Genomic DNA, 18,086 nt, shown 5'->3' with positions numbered 1-18,086 from the left:
GAGCGTGCGCCGCCAGAGGCGTGCTCCCGCTCGGTCACGGACCCCCCCCCCCCCCCCCGCGTGTGTGCCCAGCGGACCCGATGTCCGCCGGGCACTCGCGATCGTCCGTTACACCAGGAGAAAGGCAGGCGGCTAATGTAAACAAAGCCGCCTGTCATTCTTCCCTGTGTAAGAATGGAGATCATACGGTTCTGCTATGTAGGACCGTTGATCTCTGTTCTTACACCAGTAGCCACATCCAATCACAGTTAGAATCACGCCCCTAGGGACACACTTTACCCCTCCCTCTCAAAAAAAAGTTAACCCCTTCACTGCCAGTGTCATTTTTACAGTAACAGTGCATATGTATAGCACTGATTACTGTAGTAATGTCACTGGTAACCCCAAAAGTGTCAAAAATGTCAGTCAAGGGTCCGATCTGTCCGCCGCAATGTCGCAGTCCCGCAAAAAAAAAAATCGCAGATCGCCGCCATTACTCGTTAAAAAAAGAAAACAACAAAAATGAAAAAAATCTTTCCCTTAGTTAGTAAACGCAATAACTTTTGCGTAAACCAATCAAAATACGCTTTTTGCAATTTTTTTTACCAAACATATGTAGCATAAAACAAATTGGCCTAAAATGTTAAAAAATTTAGATTTTTACATTTTTTTTTTTAATTTCATATAAAAAAATGTGAAAAATATTGTTATTTTTGCAAAATTGACGCTCTTTTTTTGTTTATAGCGCATGATCAAAAAATCGCACAGGTGATCAAATACCACCAAAAGAAAGCTCTGTTTGTGGGGAAAAAAGTCACGCAGTGCCGAATCGAAAAATAGGCCCTGGTCAGGAAGGGGGTAAAATCTTCCGGGGCTTAAGTGGTTAATGACCTCCACACGGCATCTCCAGCAGGCTGCCCAGAGGGGCAGAGCCCCTTTCACAAGCGACTCCTCTTGCAGGGCTAAACCCAGGCTTCAACGACCCTCTGCTCCAGGCTTCAGGCTATTTATGTGATCCCCAGCCACCTACTGGACACACTTTTCCAGGGATTGGCAGGATATCCATAAATATTCAGGCTGCCTTTTCATTCTTCCTCCCACTGTGCTTCCAGAAACCTCTAAAAGGAAGGGGGAAGCAATCAGACCAGCAGCATTTGAAACACTAAGCAGACTAAAACAATCAACCCCTGATCTACTTATTATAGAGGAGCTAAACTAAATTTATCTTGCAACCTACACTAACTTGGAGGGTGATACATCTCAGCAGATTTTCCTTTCATCGCAACAAAAAATGAACATAAGGCTGAAAACACCTATGTTATAAACTCAACTTGTGTATTGGTATTTACTCATAAACTAGTGTTTAGATCCTGTATCTCTGTTGCGTGTTTCTGTGTTTATGTAGCAGGTACTCTTTAATAGAAAATGTCTCACATAAGAGATATCCTTCATTAACAGGGTTCTCTGAATTTCAGCACCTCAAGACATCAAGATGTCATTGAAGGAGAATTTCCTGCTACCAGATCAAAAGGAGACACTGAGACAGCTCAATGAAAGGTTGGCGAGCTTTATTCAACACTGTTATCACCTGGAACTGTCCAACAATGCACTGGAAATGAAAATAGAGGAGAAGATGAAAAAAATAGATCCGCAGGTCACTCACTGGAAAGAAAAAGAACAAGAGAGTGAAGAACTTCTCCATTCAGTAAGAGCTCTATGTTTATTTTTGTAGAGTATGAGGCCTAAACATCATGGGCCAGAGGCATGGAATGACAGGCTTCCGGTGCAACTGAATCACAAGATCTCCTCATGTATATGACCAGGTACACATTGATCTGGTAAACAGATGGTTACAAGGGTCCAATATAAAAACTCTCTGATTTTTTGGAATTTCAAATGCAACCAGCATGTGAAGCTGTCTTCACACTTCATAATTTCCAGGCTCTCCTCATCCGAGTTGTAAAAAATGGATGTTTGCAAAGCTCAGTAGCTCAAGCCTAAATTTACACAGAGGGGAAATTGAGGTTAAACGTAAATGAGCAGCGTCAATTTAACACAGACATGGTTAGAACAGTAACTGCTACTCACCTACTTACCTACAGCCTACTACTCAACTAGTGGCACAGGCAATGTCAGATAAAACCATAGTAAACAAAGGTATGGAATGAAGAATAAGCTATTTTTGAGTCTCATTCTCTGACCTAGTCACTGGCCAGTTAAGAATTAACTAATGTCCTGCTTGGAGTTGGGGCCCTTTACCTCTTGCTGGAGCACTCATTCTCTTAACCAGTGGATCTGCCTGCTCAGCAGGGAATCTGTCCGCTGATCCCCGCTGAACAAGCAGATGACAGGACAGGACAGGACTCTATGGGCAGTCGGATGGATGGGGAATGGATCCCCCATCCATCTGTTTTAGCGGATAGGATCTGATGCCGGCGGGTGTAAACGGACACATATTCGTTTACATATGTTGCTCCATAGAGAGCAATGGATGGTCTGATCGGGTCCACCAAATAAACTGAAAGGCGGCGATTGGTCCACCCATGTGAAAGGGGCCTAAGTGTTCCTAAAGCAACTGAACACAATACTTCTAATAGTGGTGACCACTGTGCAACTCGGACTGGATGAACCAGACTTTGCAGTCCTCTTAAAAATTGGGGAATCTTGTAACTGCACAAACAACAAAAAACAAAGGGTGCAAACTCCTAGTGCATTATCTCAAGCACTTTAATAGAGGAGAAAAGATACAAAATATTTATGCTGACAAAACCAGTGCATATACTAGCAATTTATGAAACCCAGGAGCCAGAGGTAAGCCTGTCGTAGAAATCCTCAGGTTCAAGTGGATGATAGTACCAGCTGACATGTTTCAGGGGACGTGCCCTCTTTGTCAGAGTTTTCTACCTTTTATCCTCTATTAAAGTGTTTGAGATAATGCACTAGGCATTTGCGCCCTTTGTTTTTTTATTGTTTAAGCAGGTCTACTTACCTGATACCCGCTTCCCTGACAAATGACACTCTCCTAATATCTGGCGGTAGGCTGTTCCTCAGCATCCTTACATTGGTCTTGATAATGTCAGGGGCATCCGACCACCAGAGCATAGGAGAGAAGAGGCTGTGGGGACAGGCCTTGTAGCATGGAGGAAACTAGAGGAGTGGAGGATCCACTTCTCCAGATCAGTGGTCTCCAAACTGCGGCCCGGGGGCCAAATGCGGCCCTTTTATCTGGCCCCTGGGGCACTTTTCGTCCCACTTATGCAAGACACTATTTCTTCCACTGACACTTACAAAGGCCACAAAATTCCTGTTACATCAACAACGGGGAACTATTTCTCCCATTGAAACCATTAATTGTGCACTATTCCTCCCACTAATGCAAGACACTCTTCCTCCCATTGACACCAACAATGGGTCCCTATTCCTCCCACTGACACTAATGATGATGGCGCACTATTCTTCTACTGACATCAATGATGGGGCACTATTTCTCCCCTTAATGCCAAAGATGCTCTGTTTATTCCCACTGATGGCAGGAGAATGTTCACTCCCAATGGCCACAGTCCAGCACCCCAAAAGTCTGAAGGACAGAAAACTGGCTCTTTGTTTAGAAAGTTTGGATACCCCTGCTCTAGATATATTTTTTACTTTTAGCTTCATTGCACGGGAAGATTTTTACTTTGCCTGGAGTTCAGCTTTCAAGTAAAACTCCATTGTGGGCAGGGCTGAAGGTGGGAGCTTTGATTTAGAAGATCTCATTGCTTCTCCCTGAAAGATAAGACTCCAGCGGCTGATTCAGCAAACCACCATCTACAAATAACTTATAAAAACAGTCTTGGGTGGACTAATCCTTTTATTGAGCAAGACTACCAAATACAGCTTTAAATACATACAAAGAATGTCACACCTTGGAGCTGAAATCATTAAGTGTCTCTCTTAATAATTAGTAGGCTATTCCTTAATGATTTTCTGCTCTCCTAATCCTCCTGTTAGACAAAGCATGTCAAACAATAGGCATTGCCAGATTTCATATCGTAGGAAATGCAGGATGATTTCACAACACTGACGTTACCTGTACATCATTTACAGTGGAGGAGTCAGCCCATTCAGTAATTACGCCCTAAATTGCTATGACACTTTTTATATGGAAGTTTTGAAATGTAATTATATGTTAAAGGTACTTAAATCATTCATCTGATTGTAGGTAATGAAATTATATTTTAAATGTATAAATAAGTCAGTGATAAGAAAAAAAAAAAAGTACAAATAAGTAATGAATAAGGCCAGAGTTGCCCATCCAAGACCTTCATGCCTCCTTGCATGCCTTGATTATGCCAGAGGTCAGCATGCCTACATTTGTCTTAATGATAAATGGTGGTCAATGCAGATATCCAAATTAGAGGAGTAGGTATACAGTTTTGAGTATCATCGAGATAAATGGAATCCCATATACAGTGCCTTGAAAAAGTATTCACACCCCTTGAAATTTTCCACATTTTTTCATGTTACAACCAAAAACGTTGTGTTTTATTGGGATTTTATGTGATAGACCAACACAAAGTGGCACATAATTGTTAAGTGGAAGGAAAATTATAAATGGTTTTCAAATTTTTTTACAAATAAATATGTGAAAAGTGTGGCATGCATTTGTATTCAGCCCCTCTAAATTAATACTTTGTAGAACCACCTTTCACTGCAATTTCAGCTGCAAGTCTTTTTGGGGATGTCTCTACCAGCTTTGCACATACAGAGAGTGACATTTTGCCCATTCTTCTTTGAAAAATAGTTCGAGCTCTGTCAGATTGGATGGAGAGCGTCTGTGAACAGCACTTTTCAAGTCTTGCCACAGATTCTCAATTGGATTTAGGTCTGGACTTTGACTGGGCCATTCTAACACATGAATATGCTTTGATCTATACCATTCCATTGTAGCTCTGGCTGTATGTTTGGTGTCGTTGTCCTGCTGGCAGATGAACCTCTGCCCAAGTCTCATGTCTTTTGCAGACTCTAACAGGTTTTCTTCTAAGATTTCCCTGTATTTGGCTCCATCCATCTTCTTATCAATTCTGACCAGCTTCCCTGTCCCTGCTGAAGAAAAGCATCCCCACAACATGATGCTACCACCACCATGTTTCAGGGTGGCGATGGGGTGTTCAGGGTGATGTGCAGTGTTAGTTTTCTGCCACAAATAGCATTTTGCTTTTGGGCCAAAAAGTTCAATTTTGGTCTCATCTGACCAGAGCACCTTCTTACACATGTTTGCTGTGTCCCCCACATGGCTTCTCACAAACTGCAAACGAGACTTCTTATGGCTTTCTTTCAACAATGGCTTCCTTCTTGTCACTCTTCTATAAAAGCAAAGTTAGTCCAATTTTTTATATAATGTGAAAGATGATGTTACACTGAGTAAATAGATACCTAACATGTCATGCTTTGAAATTTCACATGCTTGTGGAATGACGACAAACTACGGTACCTGAAAATCTCCATAGGCGACGTTTTAAAGAATTTTACAGGTTACCTGTTTAGAGTTACAGAGGAGGTCTTATGCTAGAATTATTACTTTCCCTCTAACAATCAATACCACAAAGCGATACCTCACATGTGTGGTTTGAACACTGTTCACATATGCGGGCGCAACTTACGTATTGTATGCGCTCGCTTCTGCGCATGAGCACAGACAGATGGGGCATTTTTTTTTTCTTATTTATTTTACTATTTATTTTTATTTTTACACAGTTTTTATCACTTTTATTGCTGTCACAAGGAAAGTAAACATCCCTGTAACAGCAATAGGCATGTGACAGGTACTCTTTATGGAGGAATCTGGGGTCTGTAAGAACCCACACCCCTCCTCTGCACTTGAAAGCATTCAAAATGCCAAGATCAGCATTTTTTAATACTTTTGATTTTCTTTTAAAACTGGTGCCATTGATTCCCGAGTAAACTGGAAGTGATGTCATGACGTTGCTTATGGGTTACCATATGTGAGACCAGATCAAGGCCGATTCCGGCTTTTTTCGGGTCTCCGACCAGCCAGGGGACGTGCTGGCTGGTTGCTCTGGTGTCCCGGTTGGACCGAGAGCCCAATGTCCCCTCCCACTGCTTGTAATAACAGCCGAGCAGCTGCTTAGCCACGTCAGTTGTCATTGCAAGAAAGCCGACCGTCGGCTCTAAAAAACGGTAGCTGCAGGCATCACCCCGGTACAACCACTTGAAGCAAAATGATGTACCAGGTATGTGATTTGGCGGCAAGTGGTAAAAAGGTTCACAATCTAAAGCCACTAACACACTTAAATTAAAAATGAAATTTGCATGGAAATAAGCTTAAACTACTAATGTGTGTTAGGACTACTCATGATCATAAGTATTTGTCAATACTGATTATAAAAAAAAAACATATTTAATAAAATAATAATGGCTTTCTATTTTTAGATATGTACAATGGCCGCAGAAAATGCAAAGACATCTACGGCAATTGACAATTACAACATTGATCTGACACTGCTTAAACAAAGGTATGGCATTGTATTCCTAAATATAAAATATTATGACAGGTTTATCATATTATAGGCTTGAAAATGCTTTTTTTATTTCTATTTCATTATCAATGGAATGTAAAACTGTAAACAAAAGAGTGTAGAGAAAAAGCCACCATATAAGCCACCTATAGATATTAGATGTCAGGTGGGCATGGAGGCGCAATCCAACTGGCAAAAGATCTTTCCATAAACATCCACCTTCTGATCAGCCAAGCATGCATGTGTATGTCTATAGATAAGAAATGGGAAACATTACTTGAAACTCCGATTCTCTAAAAATTTTGGAAGACTGATTCACCCCTCCAAGATTGGTTGACTAGGGAATCTCTCCAGACTTCAGAAAGTGTGTACAGACCTACAGTTACAGCCAGCGCGGCTTTTATTCCCCTAGGCCAGTGATGGCGAACCTTGGCACCCCAGATGTTTTTGAACTACATTTTCCATGATGCTCAATGTTTTTGAACTACATTTTCCATGATGCTCATGCACTATGCCGTGTAGGTGAGCATCATGGGAAATGTAGTTCCAAAACATCTGGAGTTTGCCATCACTGCTCTAGGCACAGGTCCACTGTAAATAATGGTAAATCTTGGAATTCTATTGCATCAGCAACAACACTGTTGCCAATCCAACAGGCCTACATTAAACCTCATTTTGAAAAATGTCATATAGGTCAACTCCACTGTAAACTTTTTTCTCACTTTTACTTGGGGGTTAAAAAATTTAAAAAAATTAAAAAAAACAAAATACACGAGTTACATTGCAATATCTTTGAAAAAAAAAAAATTCAATTTAATGCCATACAAAAAATGAGGAAATGTATGGTATTCTAGATCCTAACCAAGATGTAGTTTAACTTTGGTCTAGCAATGCATATTTTTATATTCATCTATTGATTTTTGTATTCATCTATTGATGAATTATATTCATCATTATATTCATATATTGATTTTAGGTCCTTTGTTGTTATTAATGTTTTTTAAAAAATATTATAAACAGTTACTGCTCCAGAATTATCTACCGGAAGGCTCCATAATTTCTCTAGGCCTTTCAGCTAGCCCTGAATGCCTGTATCAGTTTGGATCATCCGTTATCCATGGCCACCTACATACATAAAATGTTGGGTTTACCTGGATAAGAGATAAAATATAAGTAATAATGTTGCCTCTTATATCGCTTGGTAGATCAAGTGATGACATATTCCAACCAGAAGTCTCTGTTTGGCTCAAATGTCATGGCTATTTAAAAACCTAATTGGTGGTGTTGCATCCCAAGGTAGTGTCATGCCGCCATTGGGGAATTTAATTGCAAAGTGACACAGTGACACCTTTCTTATGTCCTTCTAAGAACTCAAGACAAACTTTTTTTATTTTTTTGTTACGTTTTGGACAAAGTGTGGAAAGGCTAGAGCCTCCATCAGGTTTTTTTTTTTTTTTTTTTTCTGTATGTGCCCCCAATTGGGGAAAATAGGAATACCCATAATTACGGAGACCCACGCCTTTCCCTACCCTAGAAGGCATTTTTCAAAATAAGTTCCAAAAAACCTATAAGCAAAGATTATTATTTCCTACTCTGCAGAGAATGGCAGAGAACCATTTAAATATCTTTAAAAAGTTGAGAAAAGTTCCACCAGCATTGAAAATTAATTCTTTATTTAGGGTTAATCAAGAAGCTTTTGAAGTGAAGCTGCTTAATGGAAAAAATGAACATCTGCGAACACTGGCGGAGGAATTTACACAGGATATCGTAGATTTGAAGATGGTTTTTGCAGATAAAGAAGCAGAGAAAACAAATTTGTCATTGTGTCATCAAGAGGTAAGTGGTTCTCTCCCTAGTGTTTGTAGCGCTACTCCCACAAGAGCCGCTGGTTATTTGGGCCTATTTCCCCAAATCATAGCATGCACAGCCAGGCACACTGCATTTTTAGCGTTCTTCCTTTGGCTTAAGAATCAGGCCAGGGGTTTCTTTTTGAGTACGGTATATATTGGAGAATGATGAACTTGGATGGGAATAGGGAGCATGGTATACCCCCGGACTGTAAAGCTTGAAGTGGAACAACTTAAGGAATACTAAATTTCTGTCTGTTCTGCACAACTCTTGAAATCCTTGCACAACTTTGTCTGCACTCTCCCAGCAAAGTCCCATTCAATCTCCAGCTGCCTGCGACCTGTACTTAACTTACAGTCCCAAATACCTCACTGTCACCCTTGCATCAATGGGGGCTTGTACTCATTCAACCATCGGGATCATCGGTTCCCTCCTGCCGATATCCCTCCAGGCTCTTCCTAGTATTGGAGATGTAGACTCACATCTCCTCTTGGACAACTTGGATTCTCCCCCACAGCTTCCCACCATCTCTATCCCATGAGCTCTCTGTTGACCTTTTTGAGTTTTTTTGCAAATAAGCCCCCCAGCTATGCTCAGCTGGGACGTCTGTGTCTTCAGGCTGGCAAGGCTCCTCAACAGGGGTCTCCTCCAGCAGGCTGAATCTAGGAACTTTTGCTGCACAGGACCCAGGCTATTTATGGACTCTTCTCCACCTTCTGGGCCCACCTCCCCAGGCATTGGCTGAAGTTCAATAAATATTCAGGCTGTAGTCTCTCTCTCCCACTGATGATGAAGGGGGTGGAGCTGACAACTCTTCACTGACCACTGCATTATTGTACGTACGTACGTACAAGGTGCCATTGTTAGGGCCTGCACTCACAGGAAGCCCTCAGTCTTTTGGATTAGGAGACAGAAAGTTTATTACAGTGGGGGACAGCAACTGAGAGGAGGTTAATTATTTTATTTTTACACCTGAAGGGAGACTTTTTTTTTCAGTCGGCCCAGAGTTTGCCTTTAGACAGAGCTGTTGCTTATCTACCTGGCTTCTTGTGGCTAATTTACTAAACTCAGCATTTAATACAATTACAAAATCATGAATGAGTAAGCATGCTAAACGGTGAAAATTATAGGAAGAAATTCTTTAAGGAGTGTACTGTGATAATAATTTATAAAATGTGCTCACTGAAAATTCCTATATTTTTATTTTAAGAAAGATGTCAATGGAGATTCCATGCTTTCACATAATAGGAACCTACTTTAGTGACATTTACTAATGCGACCTGTCAGATCCTAGTCTAGATGGATCCTGGCCAACTTGTATTTAAATTCCCATCACTGCTTTGTAGATGCACAGAGTTAAAGATCTGGGTACTGTTCTGTGCCTGGAATAATACTATGCCTTGAGAAAATTTAGAATTACAGCGTATTACTACTACAGATATGTACAGGTTCATGGGGAACATTGGTAATTAGTAAGCTGCTACTTGGAAAAGCATTATTTTTGGGAGACAGCTTTGTTTAAATGGAAAAAAGGAGAGCAATACAGTGAATACCACTGCTGATCAATTTCTAAAAATTCAATTTGCCCAGCTGTCATGAATATCCCTGACTTCAATGCTTTTGGGGTCACTAAGCCCAAAAAAAAGATAAGGAGTCCTGACTATATTGCACTTTTCCTTCTGAAGAAGGTCAGTAGTGAGCACCTGCATACTATTCTACTGACGTTTACTTAAAAAAAAAAAAAAAATCTTTATAGAAAAATAAAAACGTACTTATCTAGAAAAATCCTATGTATCCATTTATCTTTTTCTTATCTTACAAATACAGCCTGGAATTATTAGGTTCTGTCAATTAAGAGAACCTGTCAATGCAGAGCATGGGTGCTTCCATGCTCTAAAAATATTGGGTGCTCCCCTTTGCTTCTTCACATTCTCTGATGGAGTTTCACCAAGTCTTGGAATCCACTGTATATCATATGTAGCACCCTCCTAGATAGGTACATTTAGTTCTGGCCCATTGTATGCCATGGAGCTGCATTTCATTGCTAGGCATATTTAGTTCTGGCTCACTGTAATCAGTGTGGCTGTGTTTGATTGTTCTGGTCTTTTCTGTGTTTCAGAGGATTAACTGCTTCCCCGTTTGTCCAGAAATGTTCTGGAAGATAGTTGGCATGAAGAGTCTAATCAGCATCTGAATATTTATGCAGACCTGGAAAAGTGCCCAGGTGGTGGCTGGGAGTGTGTATAAATACTATGAGACTGAGAGCAGAGGGGTCTTTTTCCCTGAGGAGGAGAACACAGCCTAGGGGGGCTGTTTGCCCCCTAGGCAATTCTGTCATGTGCCTAAGGTTTATTGAGGCCTCAGTTGGGCGAGCTGCAGGCTTACTTTGTCTTTGCTGAGAGTTTGCTGAAGCTGACTGAGGGGCTGTCGTCTGAGGTCTAATCTGGTATCGTGGGGTGAAAGTGTCTGGAAGATATTGAAAGAGGAATGGTGAGAGAGATCAGTATGTTTAAATGGAGACATTGTGTCTGATGTCCTGAAGAGCTTAGTTTATTTAATTCCTAGTGAAAGGAGTTTGCTTGAATTTCCAAGAAAGATTAATCTCCTCAGGTTTCTACTACAATGCTCAGTCATTTACTTGAGCAAGGACTTGGCTCACAGTTCTAAAGGAGAACGTTTAGTGCCCTCAATTTGCTACTACAGGTTACTGGAGTCTCCTACTACCCACTACCTATCCAACGTTAAGTTTTCATTAAGGCATCAAAAAGTATACACCTAGACTGGTTAATAAGTCTAAAGATTGATCAGAATTGTGTGCCTGGCCACAGGGCAATGGTTGGGAAAAGAACCCTGGGCATCTACTCAGTGGCCCCTATAGGGGTAGCACTACATATATAATATGTATACTGTATAATATAGCCTTTTTCCTAATAACCTGCAAAAAAATGGGTTCCAGTGTAGCTATAGTGAAGTAGTATGGGTGACACTTGGGTGATTCTGACCTTACCTAAATAGGAACTGAACTCTTTCAATCAACATTAACCAGTTCCCACCCGGCCAATAGCAAAATGATGGCTAGGCTGGATTTTTGTTGATCTGGGTGGACGTCCTATGACAAAGCGATCTTTCACTGGCTGCGTCTATCGGACACAGCCAATGACTGATCAGTCTACCGCCCACAATTACAACAGATCACATGACAATTGTAAACAAAGGATGGGTTCCTTTCATGCAATCCATTGTGTACAATTGTGTTGCTTGCTGTGATTGGTCACAGTGATCACATGGTAGAGACAGGGACAATCACAGCCCATCTGTACCATGTGATTTGCTGTGGCGAATCACAGCTAATCACAGCAAAACAAACTGAATGAATCAATTTCATTTAGTAAAATGCTTGCTTATAGTAATGAAATTCATTGCTATAAGCAATCATAATGTGTAGAAAAAAAAAAAAAATCCTGATCACTTCTCCAGAGTAGTAAAATTTTACTATGGTAAGATTATATTGCTCTGGTCACAGTGTGTTAAATAAATCATAAAACAAAATCTAATAAAAAAAGAAAAAAAAAAAAAGATTACTTTTTTTTTGTATTGTCACTAGGGTTGAGCGGACACCTAGATGTCCGTGTTCGACGGGTTCGGCCGAACTTTAAAAAAAAGTCCGGGTCCGTGTCCCGGACTTTTACCGAACTTTTCCCGGACACCGAACCCCATTGAAGTCAATGGGGACCCGAACTTTAAGGCACTAAAATGGCTCTAAAACACCAAAGGAAAGGGCTAGAGTGCTGCAAATGGCAGCAAAACGTAATTAAGAGCATGGCAAGTGCTCTGCAAACAAATGTGGATAGGGAAATAACTTAAAACAACAAAAAAAAACAGAAAAATAAAACAATGTTCTTCTTCATCTCTGAAGGACGAGGCCCATATGGAGTAGGAGGGAGGTTGAGGTGGTGGTGGATGTGGCGGTGACATAGGCGTGCGCACAGGGTGTGCTGGGTGTGCCTGGGCACACCCTAATCACCTAGGGCACATAGCATTGCCAGTGAGGAGATGGGAAAGATCTCCCTGGGACCTGCTCTGCTCTATTTCTCCTTGCCTACAGGTACATGGCCCCGATACATTACTCTCCCTGCTGGCAAACACATGCATGTGTATTTCAACTTTGGGGTGCACACCTTAATGCAATAGGCTGCGCACACCTATGGGCGGTGTAGGTGGAAGCGGCGGTGGAGGAGGACCAGGGCCGGATTAACAGCATCATGGGCTTGGTGCTGAGGATTTTGAAGGGCCTTAGGGCCGTGCCTTGCCATGCACCCAGAGGAGGAAGGGTGCAGCCATGCATGCCTAATTCAACATGGGATGCTGTCTCTGAAGCCCATAAACACATCCATGCATCGCCAACTGTCCCTCCTTGTCCGGCCTTCACGCTGTGTGGGGAGGTTCTGAGGGTGCTGCCTGGGGAAGCGAGCATAGAAGCCAGACTTCTGTGTTTACAAGTGACAGAAGAGCGGTAACAGTGAATATGGCCAACCCGGGGCCTATATAAAAGGTAGGGGCCTGGAGCTGCAGCTCCAATAGACCCTACATTAATCTGGCCCTGAGGAGGAGGACGAGGTAGCCAACACTGCTTCTTTTCACAAATTTTAAATGAGGGTACACCCCAAAAGAGTGAGAAAGAGCAAAAATGGAACAATGGGTGGGTAAGGTCGGTATCCATTGCTATTCTGCATAAGGTACGGAAAAGTCCCGTGGGATCCATGCCTGGTTCATTTTAATGAACGTGAGCTTGTCCACATTGTCTCTGGACAGGCGGCTGCGCTTGTCTGTTATAACGCCCCCAGCCGTGCTAAATACCCGTTCAGATAATACACTGGCTGCAGGGCACGCCAGCACCTCCAAGGCGTAAAGGGCAAGCTCAGGCCATGTGCCCAATTTGGAGACCCAGAAGTTGAAGGGGGCAGACCCGTCATTCACTACATGTAGGCGTGTGCACACATACTGCTCCACCATGTTGGTAAAATGCTGCCTCCTGCTAAGACGTTCCATCTGAGCTGCTGGTGCTGCTGTTTGTTGTGGCGTGCTGACAAAGCTTTTCCACATTTCGGCCATGCTAACCCTGCCTTCTGAGGTGCTGGCGGTGCCCTGGTTGCGTTGGCGACCTCCTCCTCCTCCTCCTCTGCCTTGTGCTTCCACTGTGGCCCCGCTGTCAGATGGGAATGCCAGCAGCATGGCGTCTACCAGCGTGCGCTTGTACTCGCGCATCTTGCGATCGCGCTCCAGTGAGTGAATTAAGGACGGTACGTTGTCCTTGTAACGGGGATCCAGCAGAGTGGCCACCCAGTAATCAGCACAAGTTAGAATGTGGGCAACTCGGCGGTCGTTGTGGAGACACTGCAGCATGTAATCGCTCATGTGTGCCAGGCTGCCCAGAGGCGACGAAAGGCTGTCCTCTGTGGGAGGTGTATCGTCCGTGTCCTCTGTATCCCCCCAGCCACGCACCAGTGATGGCCATGAGCTGGCCTGGGTGCCACCCTGCTGTGAACATGGTTCCATCTCCTCCTCCAGCTCCTCCTCCTCCTCATCCTCCTCATCCTCCAGAACTGTGCCCCTGCTGGACAATTGCGTCCCTGGCGTTTGCGTGTGCAGGAACCCACCCTCGGAGCCCCTTGCGAATGACTGCCCTGAAAGCCTTGGAAATGTTACCTCTTCATCCTCCTCCTCCTCCTCATCCTGTGCCACATCCTCTTCCATCATCGCCCGAATTGTTTTTTCAAGGAGGCATAGAAGTGGGATAGTTAAGCTGAGAACGGCGTCATTGCCACTGGCCATGTTGGTGGAGTACTCAAAACAGCGCAACAAGGCACACAGGTCTCGCATGGAGGCCCAGTTATTGGTGGTGAAGTGGTGCTGTTCCGCAGAGCGACTCACGCGTGCGTGCTGCAGCTGAAACTCCACTATGGCCTGCTGCTGCTCGCACAGTCTTTCCAGCATGTGCAAGGTGGAGTTCCACCTTGTGGGCACGTCACATATGAGGCGGTGAGCGGGAAGGCCGAAGTTACGCTGCAGCGCTGCCAGGCGAGCAGCAGCAGGGTGAGAACGCCGAAAGTGCGCACAAACGGCCCGCACTTTCTGCAGCAGCTCTGACATATCGGGGTAGTTTTTAAGGAACCTCTGCACCACCAAATTCAGCACATGCGCCAGGCAAGGGATGTGCGTCAAACCGGCTAGGCCCAGAGCTGCTATGAGATTTCGCCCGTTATCGCACACCACCAGGCCGGGCTTGAGGCTCGCTGGCAGCAACCACTCATTTGTCTGCTGTTCCATGCTCCTCCACAACTCCTGCGCGGTGTGTGGTTTGTCCCCCAAACAGGCAAGTTGTAAAACTGCCTGCTGTCGTTTACCCCTGGCCGTGCTGAAGTTGGTGGTGAAGGTGTTACGCTGTCCGGATGAGGAGGCGGTAGAGGATGAGGAAGCGGAGTAGGAGGAGTTAGGAACAGGAGGCAAACTGAAGCGCCCTGCAATCCTCGGTGGTGGAAGGACATGCGCCAAATTGCTATCCGCCTCAGGCCCATCCGCCACTGCATTTACCCAGTGTGCCGTTAGGGAGATATAACGCCCCTGACCGTGCTTACTGGTCCACGTATCCGTAGTTAGGTGGACCTTGGCACAGATGGCGTTGCGCAGTGCACACCTGATTTTTTCCCCCACTTGGTTGTGCAGGGAAGGGATGGCTTGCCTGGAAAAGTAGTGGCGGCTGGGCACGACGTACTGTGGGACAGCCACCGACATAAGGTTTTTAAAACTGTGCGTCTCCACCAGACGGAATGACAGCATTTCAAAGGCCAATAATTTTGAAATGCTGGCATTCAGGGCCAGGGATCGCGGGTGGGTAGGGGGGTACTTCCTCTTCCTCTCAAGTGTTTGGGAGATGGAAAGCTGAACGCTTCCACGGGACATTGTGGAGATGGTTGTTGGTGACCCAGGTGGTGGTGTTGCTGACAGATCGTCTGTTTGCGGGGTGGCAGGTGCCGGTATCACTACAGATGTGGCTGGAGCGGCCGAGACTGCAGCAGAAGAGGAAGCAGGATGAGCCAGAGACGTTTCTTGGTTTTGAAGGTGTGTACTCCACTGCAGCTCGTGCTTTGCACTTAGATGCCTGATCATGCAGGTTGTGCTCAGGTTGAGAAGGTTCATGCCTCGCTTCAAGCTCTGATTGCACAGGGTGCAAACCACTCGTGTCCTGTCATCAGCACATTTTCTAAAGAACTTCCACGCTAGAGAACTCCTTTGAGCTGACTTTGGTGCGCTCGTTCCCTTGCTGCGTTGGGCAGTAGCGGGCGTAGTGTCTAGGGCACGGCCGCTCCGCTTCTGCACCCTGCTCCCTCTTCTGCTGTGCTGGTGGCTCTGTGCGACCACCGCCTCTTCCTCCAAACTACTCAGTTCACCTGCATGACGTTCATTCCATGTGGGGTCGAGGACCTCATCGTCCTCCACATCATCTTCCACCCAGTCTTCACCCCTGCCCTCCTTGTCGGTCTCCACAATGCTGAACGCCGCAGCAGTTGGCACCTGCGTTTCGTCATCATCGGAGACGTGCTGCGATGATCCTTGCATGTACTCATCTTGAGGAATAAGTGGTTGGGCATCGCTGCACTCAATCTCTTCCACTTCTGGGGCAGGGCTAGGTGGATGGCCCTGGGAAACCCTGCTGACAGAGTCCTCAAAAAGAATAAGAGACTGCTGTATGGCTTGGGGCTCAGACTGCTGGCCTGATTTGCAAGGGGGTGAGGTGAAAGACGGTTGGACATTGGCTGCAGGTGCCAACTCTGACCTTTCTGCAGTAGACTGGGTGGGAGACAATGTGAAGGAACTGGAGGCACTGTCAGCAGCAAACCAATCTACTATCGCCTCAACTTGTTCTGGCCTCATCACTTCTAGGGGCGTTTGATGCCCTACCAAATACTGATGCAGGTTCTGTCGCCTACTCACACTTGAGGAAGGTGTTTCACTTGTGCGTGTAGCTGGCACAGATCGACCATGTCCTCTCCTTGCAACAGGAGCTCTACCAGCAGCACCACGACCCAGGCCACGGCCCTTATTTGACGGTCTCCTCATATTTCTGTAATTTAAGATCTTGCCCTAGAAAGGTTTTTATTGAATAGCGGAATAGAAAATATGATCCAAAAAAAGTGTATGTATATCACACGTACACAACCACACTAGGCCCCAATTACTATTGTTTGTACCCCTAAAAGGCTAGATGAGGAGTAGGGGGAGTATGGAACAGGCAGCACCCTCAAACCTTCAGAAGTATGAGATGAACCCCAACAACTTGGAAAGGTGGATCTCTCTCACACGTACCGACACAGACTATCCCGCAATTCAATTGATCCTCAAAGGTTTTTATTGAATAGCGGAATAGGAAATATGATCAAAAAAAGTGTATGTATCTCGCACGTACACAACCACACTAGGCCCCAATTACTATTGTTTGTACCCCTAAAAGGCTAGATGAGGAGTAGGGGGGGTATGGAACAGGCAGCACCCTCAAACCTTCAGAAGTATGAGATGAACCCCAACAACTTGGAAAGGTGGATCTCTCTCACACGTACCGACACAGACTATCCCGCAATTCAATTGATCCCCAAAGGTTTTTATTGAATAGCGGAATAGGAAATATGATCAAAAAAAGTGTATGTATCTCACACGTACAGAAACACACTAGGCCCCAATTACTATTGTTTGTACACCTAAAAGGATGGATGAGGAGGAGGAGGAGTATGGAACAGGCAGCACCCTCAAAGCTTCAGAAGTATGAGATGAACCCCAAAAACTTGGAAAGGTGGATCTCACACGTACCGACACAGACTATTCCGCAATTTAATTGATCCCCAAAGGTTTTTATTGAATAGCGGAATAGGAAATATGATCAAAAAATGTGTATGTATCTCACACGTACAGAAGCACACTAGGCCCCAATTACTATTGTTTGTACACCTAAAAGGATGGATGAGGAGGAGGAGGAGTATGGAACAGGCAGCACCCTCAAAGCTTCAGAAGTATGAGATGAACCCCAAAAACTTGGAAAGGTGGATCTCACACGTACCGACACAGACTATCCCGCAATTTAATTGATCCCCAAAGGTTTTTATTGAATAGCGGAATAGGAAATATGATCAAAAAATGTGTATGTATCTCACACGTACAGAAGCACACTAGGCCCCAATTACTATTGTTTGTACACCTAAAAGGATGGATGAGGAGGAGGAGGAGTATGGAACAGGCAGCACCCTCAAAGCTTCAGAAGTATGAGATGAACCCCAAAAACTTGGAAAGGTGGATCTCACACGTACCGACACAGACTATCCCGCAATTTAATTGATCCCCAAAGGTTTTTATTGAATAGCGGAATAGGAAATATGATCAAAAAATGTGTATGTATCTCACACGTACAGAAGCACACTAGGCCCCAATTACTATTGTTTGTACACCTAAAAGGATGGATGAGGAGGAGGAGGAGTATGGAACAGGCAGCACCCTCAAAGCTTCAGAAGTATGAGATGAACCCCAAAAACTTGGAAAGGTGGATCTCACACGTACCGACACAGACTATCCCGCAATTTAATTGATCCCCAAAGGTTTTTATTGAATAGCGGAATAGGAAATATGATCAAAAAAAGTGTATGTATCTCGCACGTACAGAAACACACTAGGCCCCAATTACTATTGTTTGTACAC

The 18,086-nt window shown here is 44.2% G+C and overlaps 1 protein-coding gene across 1 annotated transcript in view; it reads left to right on the top strand.

Annotated features, from left to right (window-relative positions):
• Positions 1 to 1,469: 1,469 nt before the first annotated feature.
• The window catches only part of KRT222 (keratin 222), a 71,915-nt gene continuing 55,298 nt past the window's right edge, over positions 1,470 to 18,086 (top strand). Inside the window, exons 1-3 of the mRNA XM_082272149.1 lie at positions 1,470 to 1,684; positions 6,412 to 6,494; positions 8,177 to 8,333. Of these exons, the coding sequence (XP_082128275.1) occupies positions 1,472 to 1,684; positions 6,412 to 6,494; positions 8,177 to 8,333 (453 nt within the window). The 5' untranslated portion in view covers positions 1,470 to 1,471. The remainder of the gene's footprint in view (positions 1,685 to 6,411; positions 6,495 to 8,176; positions 8,334 to 18,086) is intronic.

This window comes from Pelophylax lessonae (genome assembly GCF_965119305.1).
Source record: "Pelophylax lessonae genome assembly, chromosome: 11".
NCBI classification, from domain to species: Eukaryota; Metazoa; Chordata; class Amphibia; order Anura; family Ranidae; genus Pelophylax; species Pelophylax lessonae.
The sequence above is the reverse complement of the archived record's forward strand: the minus strand, read 5'-3'. Positions and strand labels throughout refer to the sequence as shown.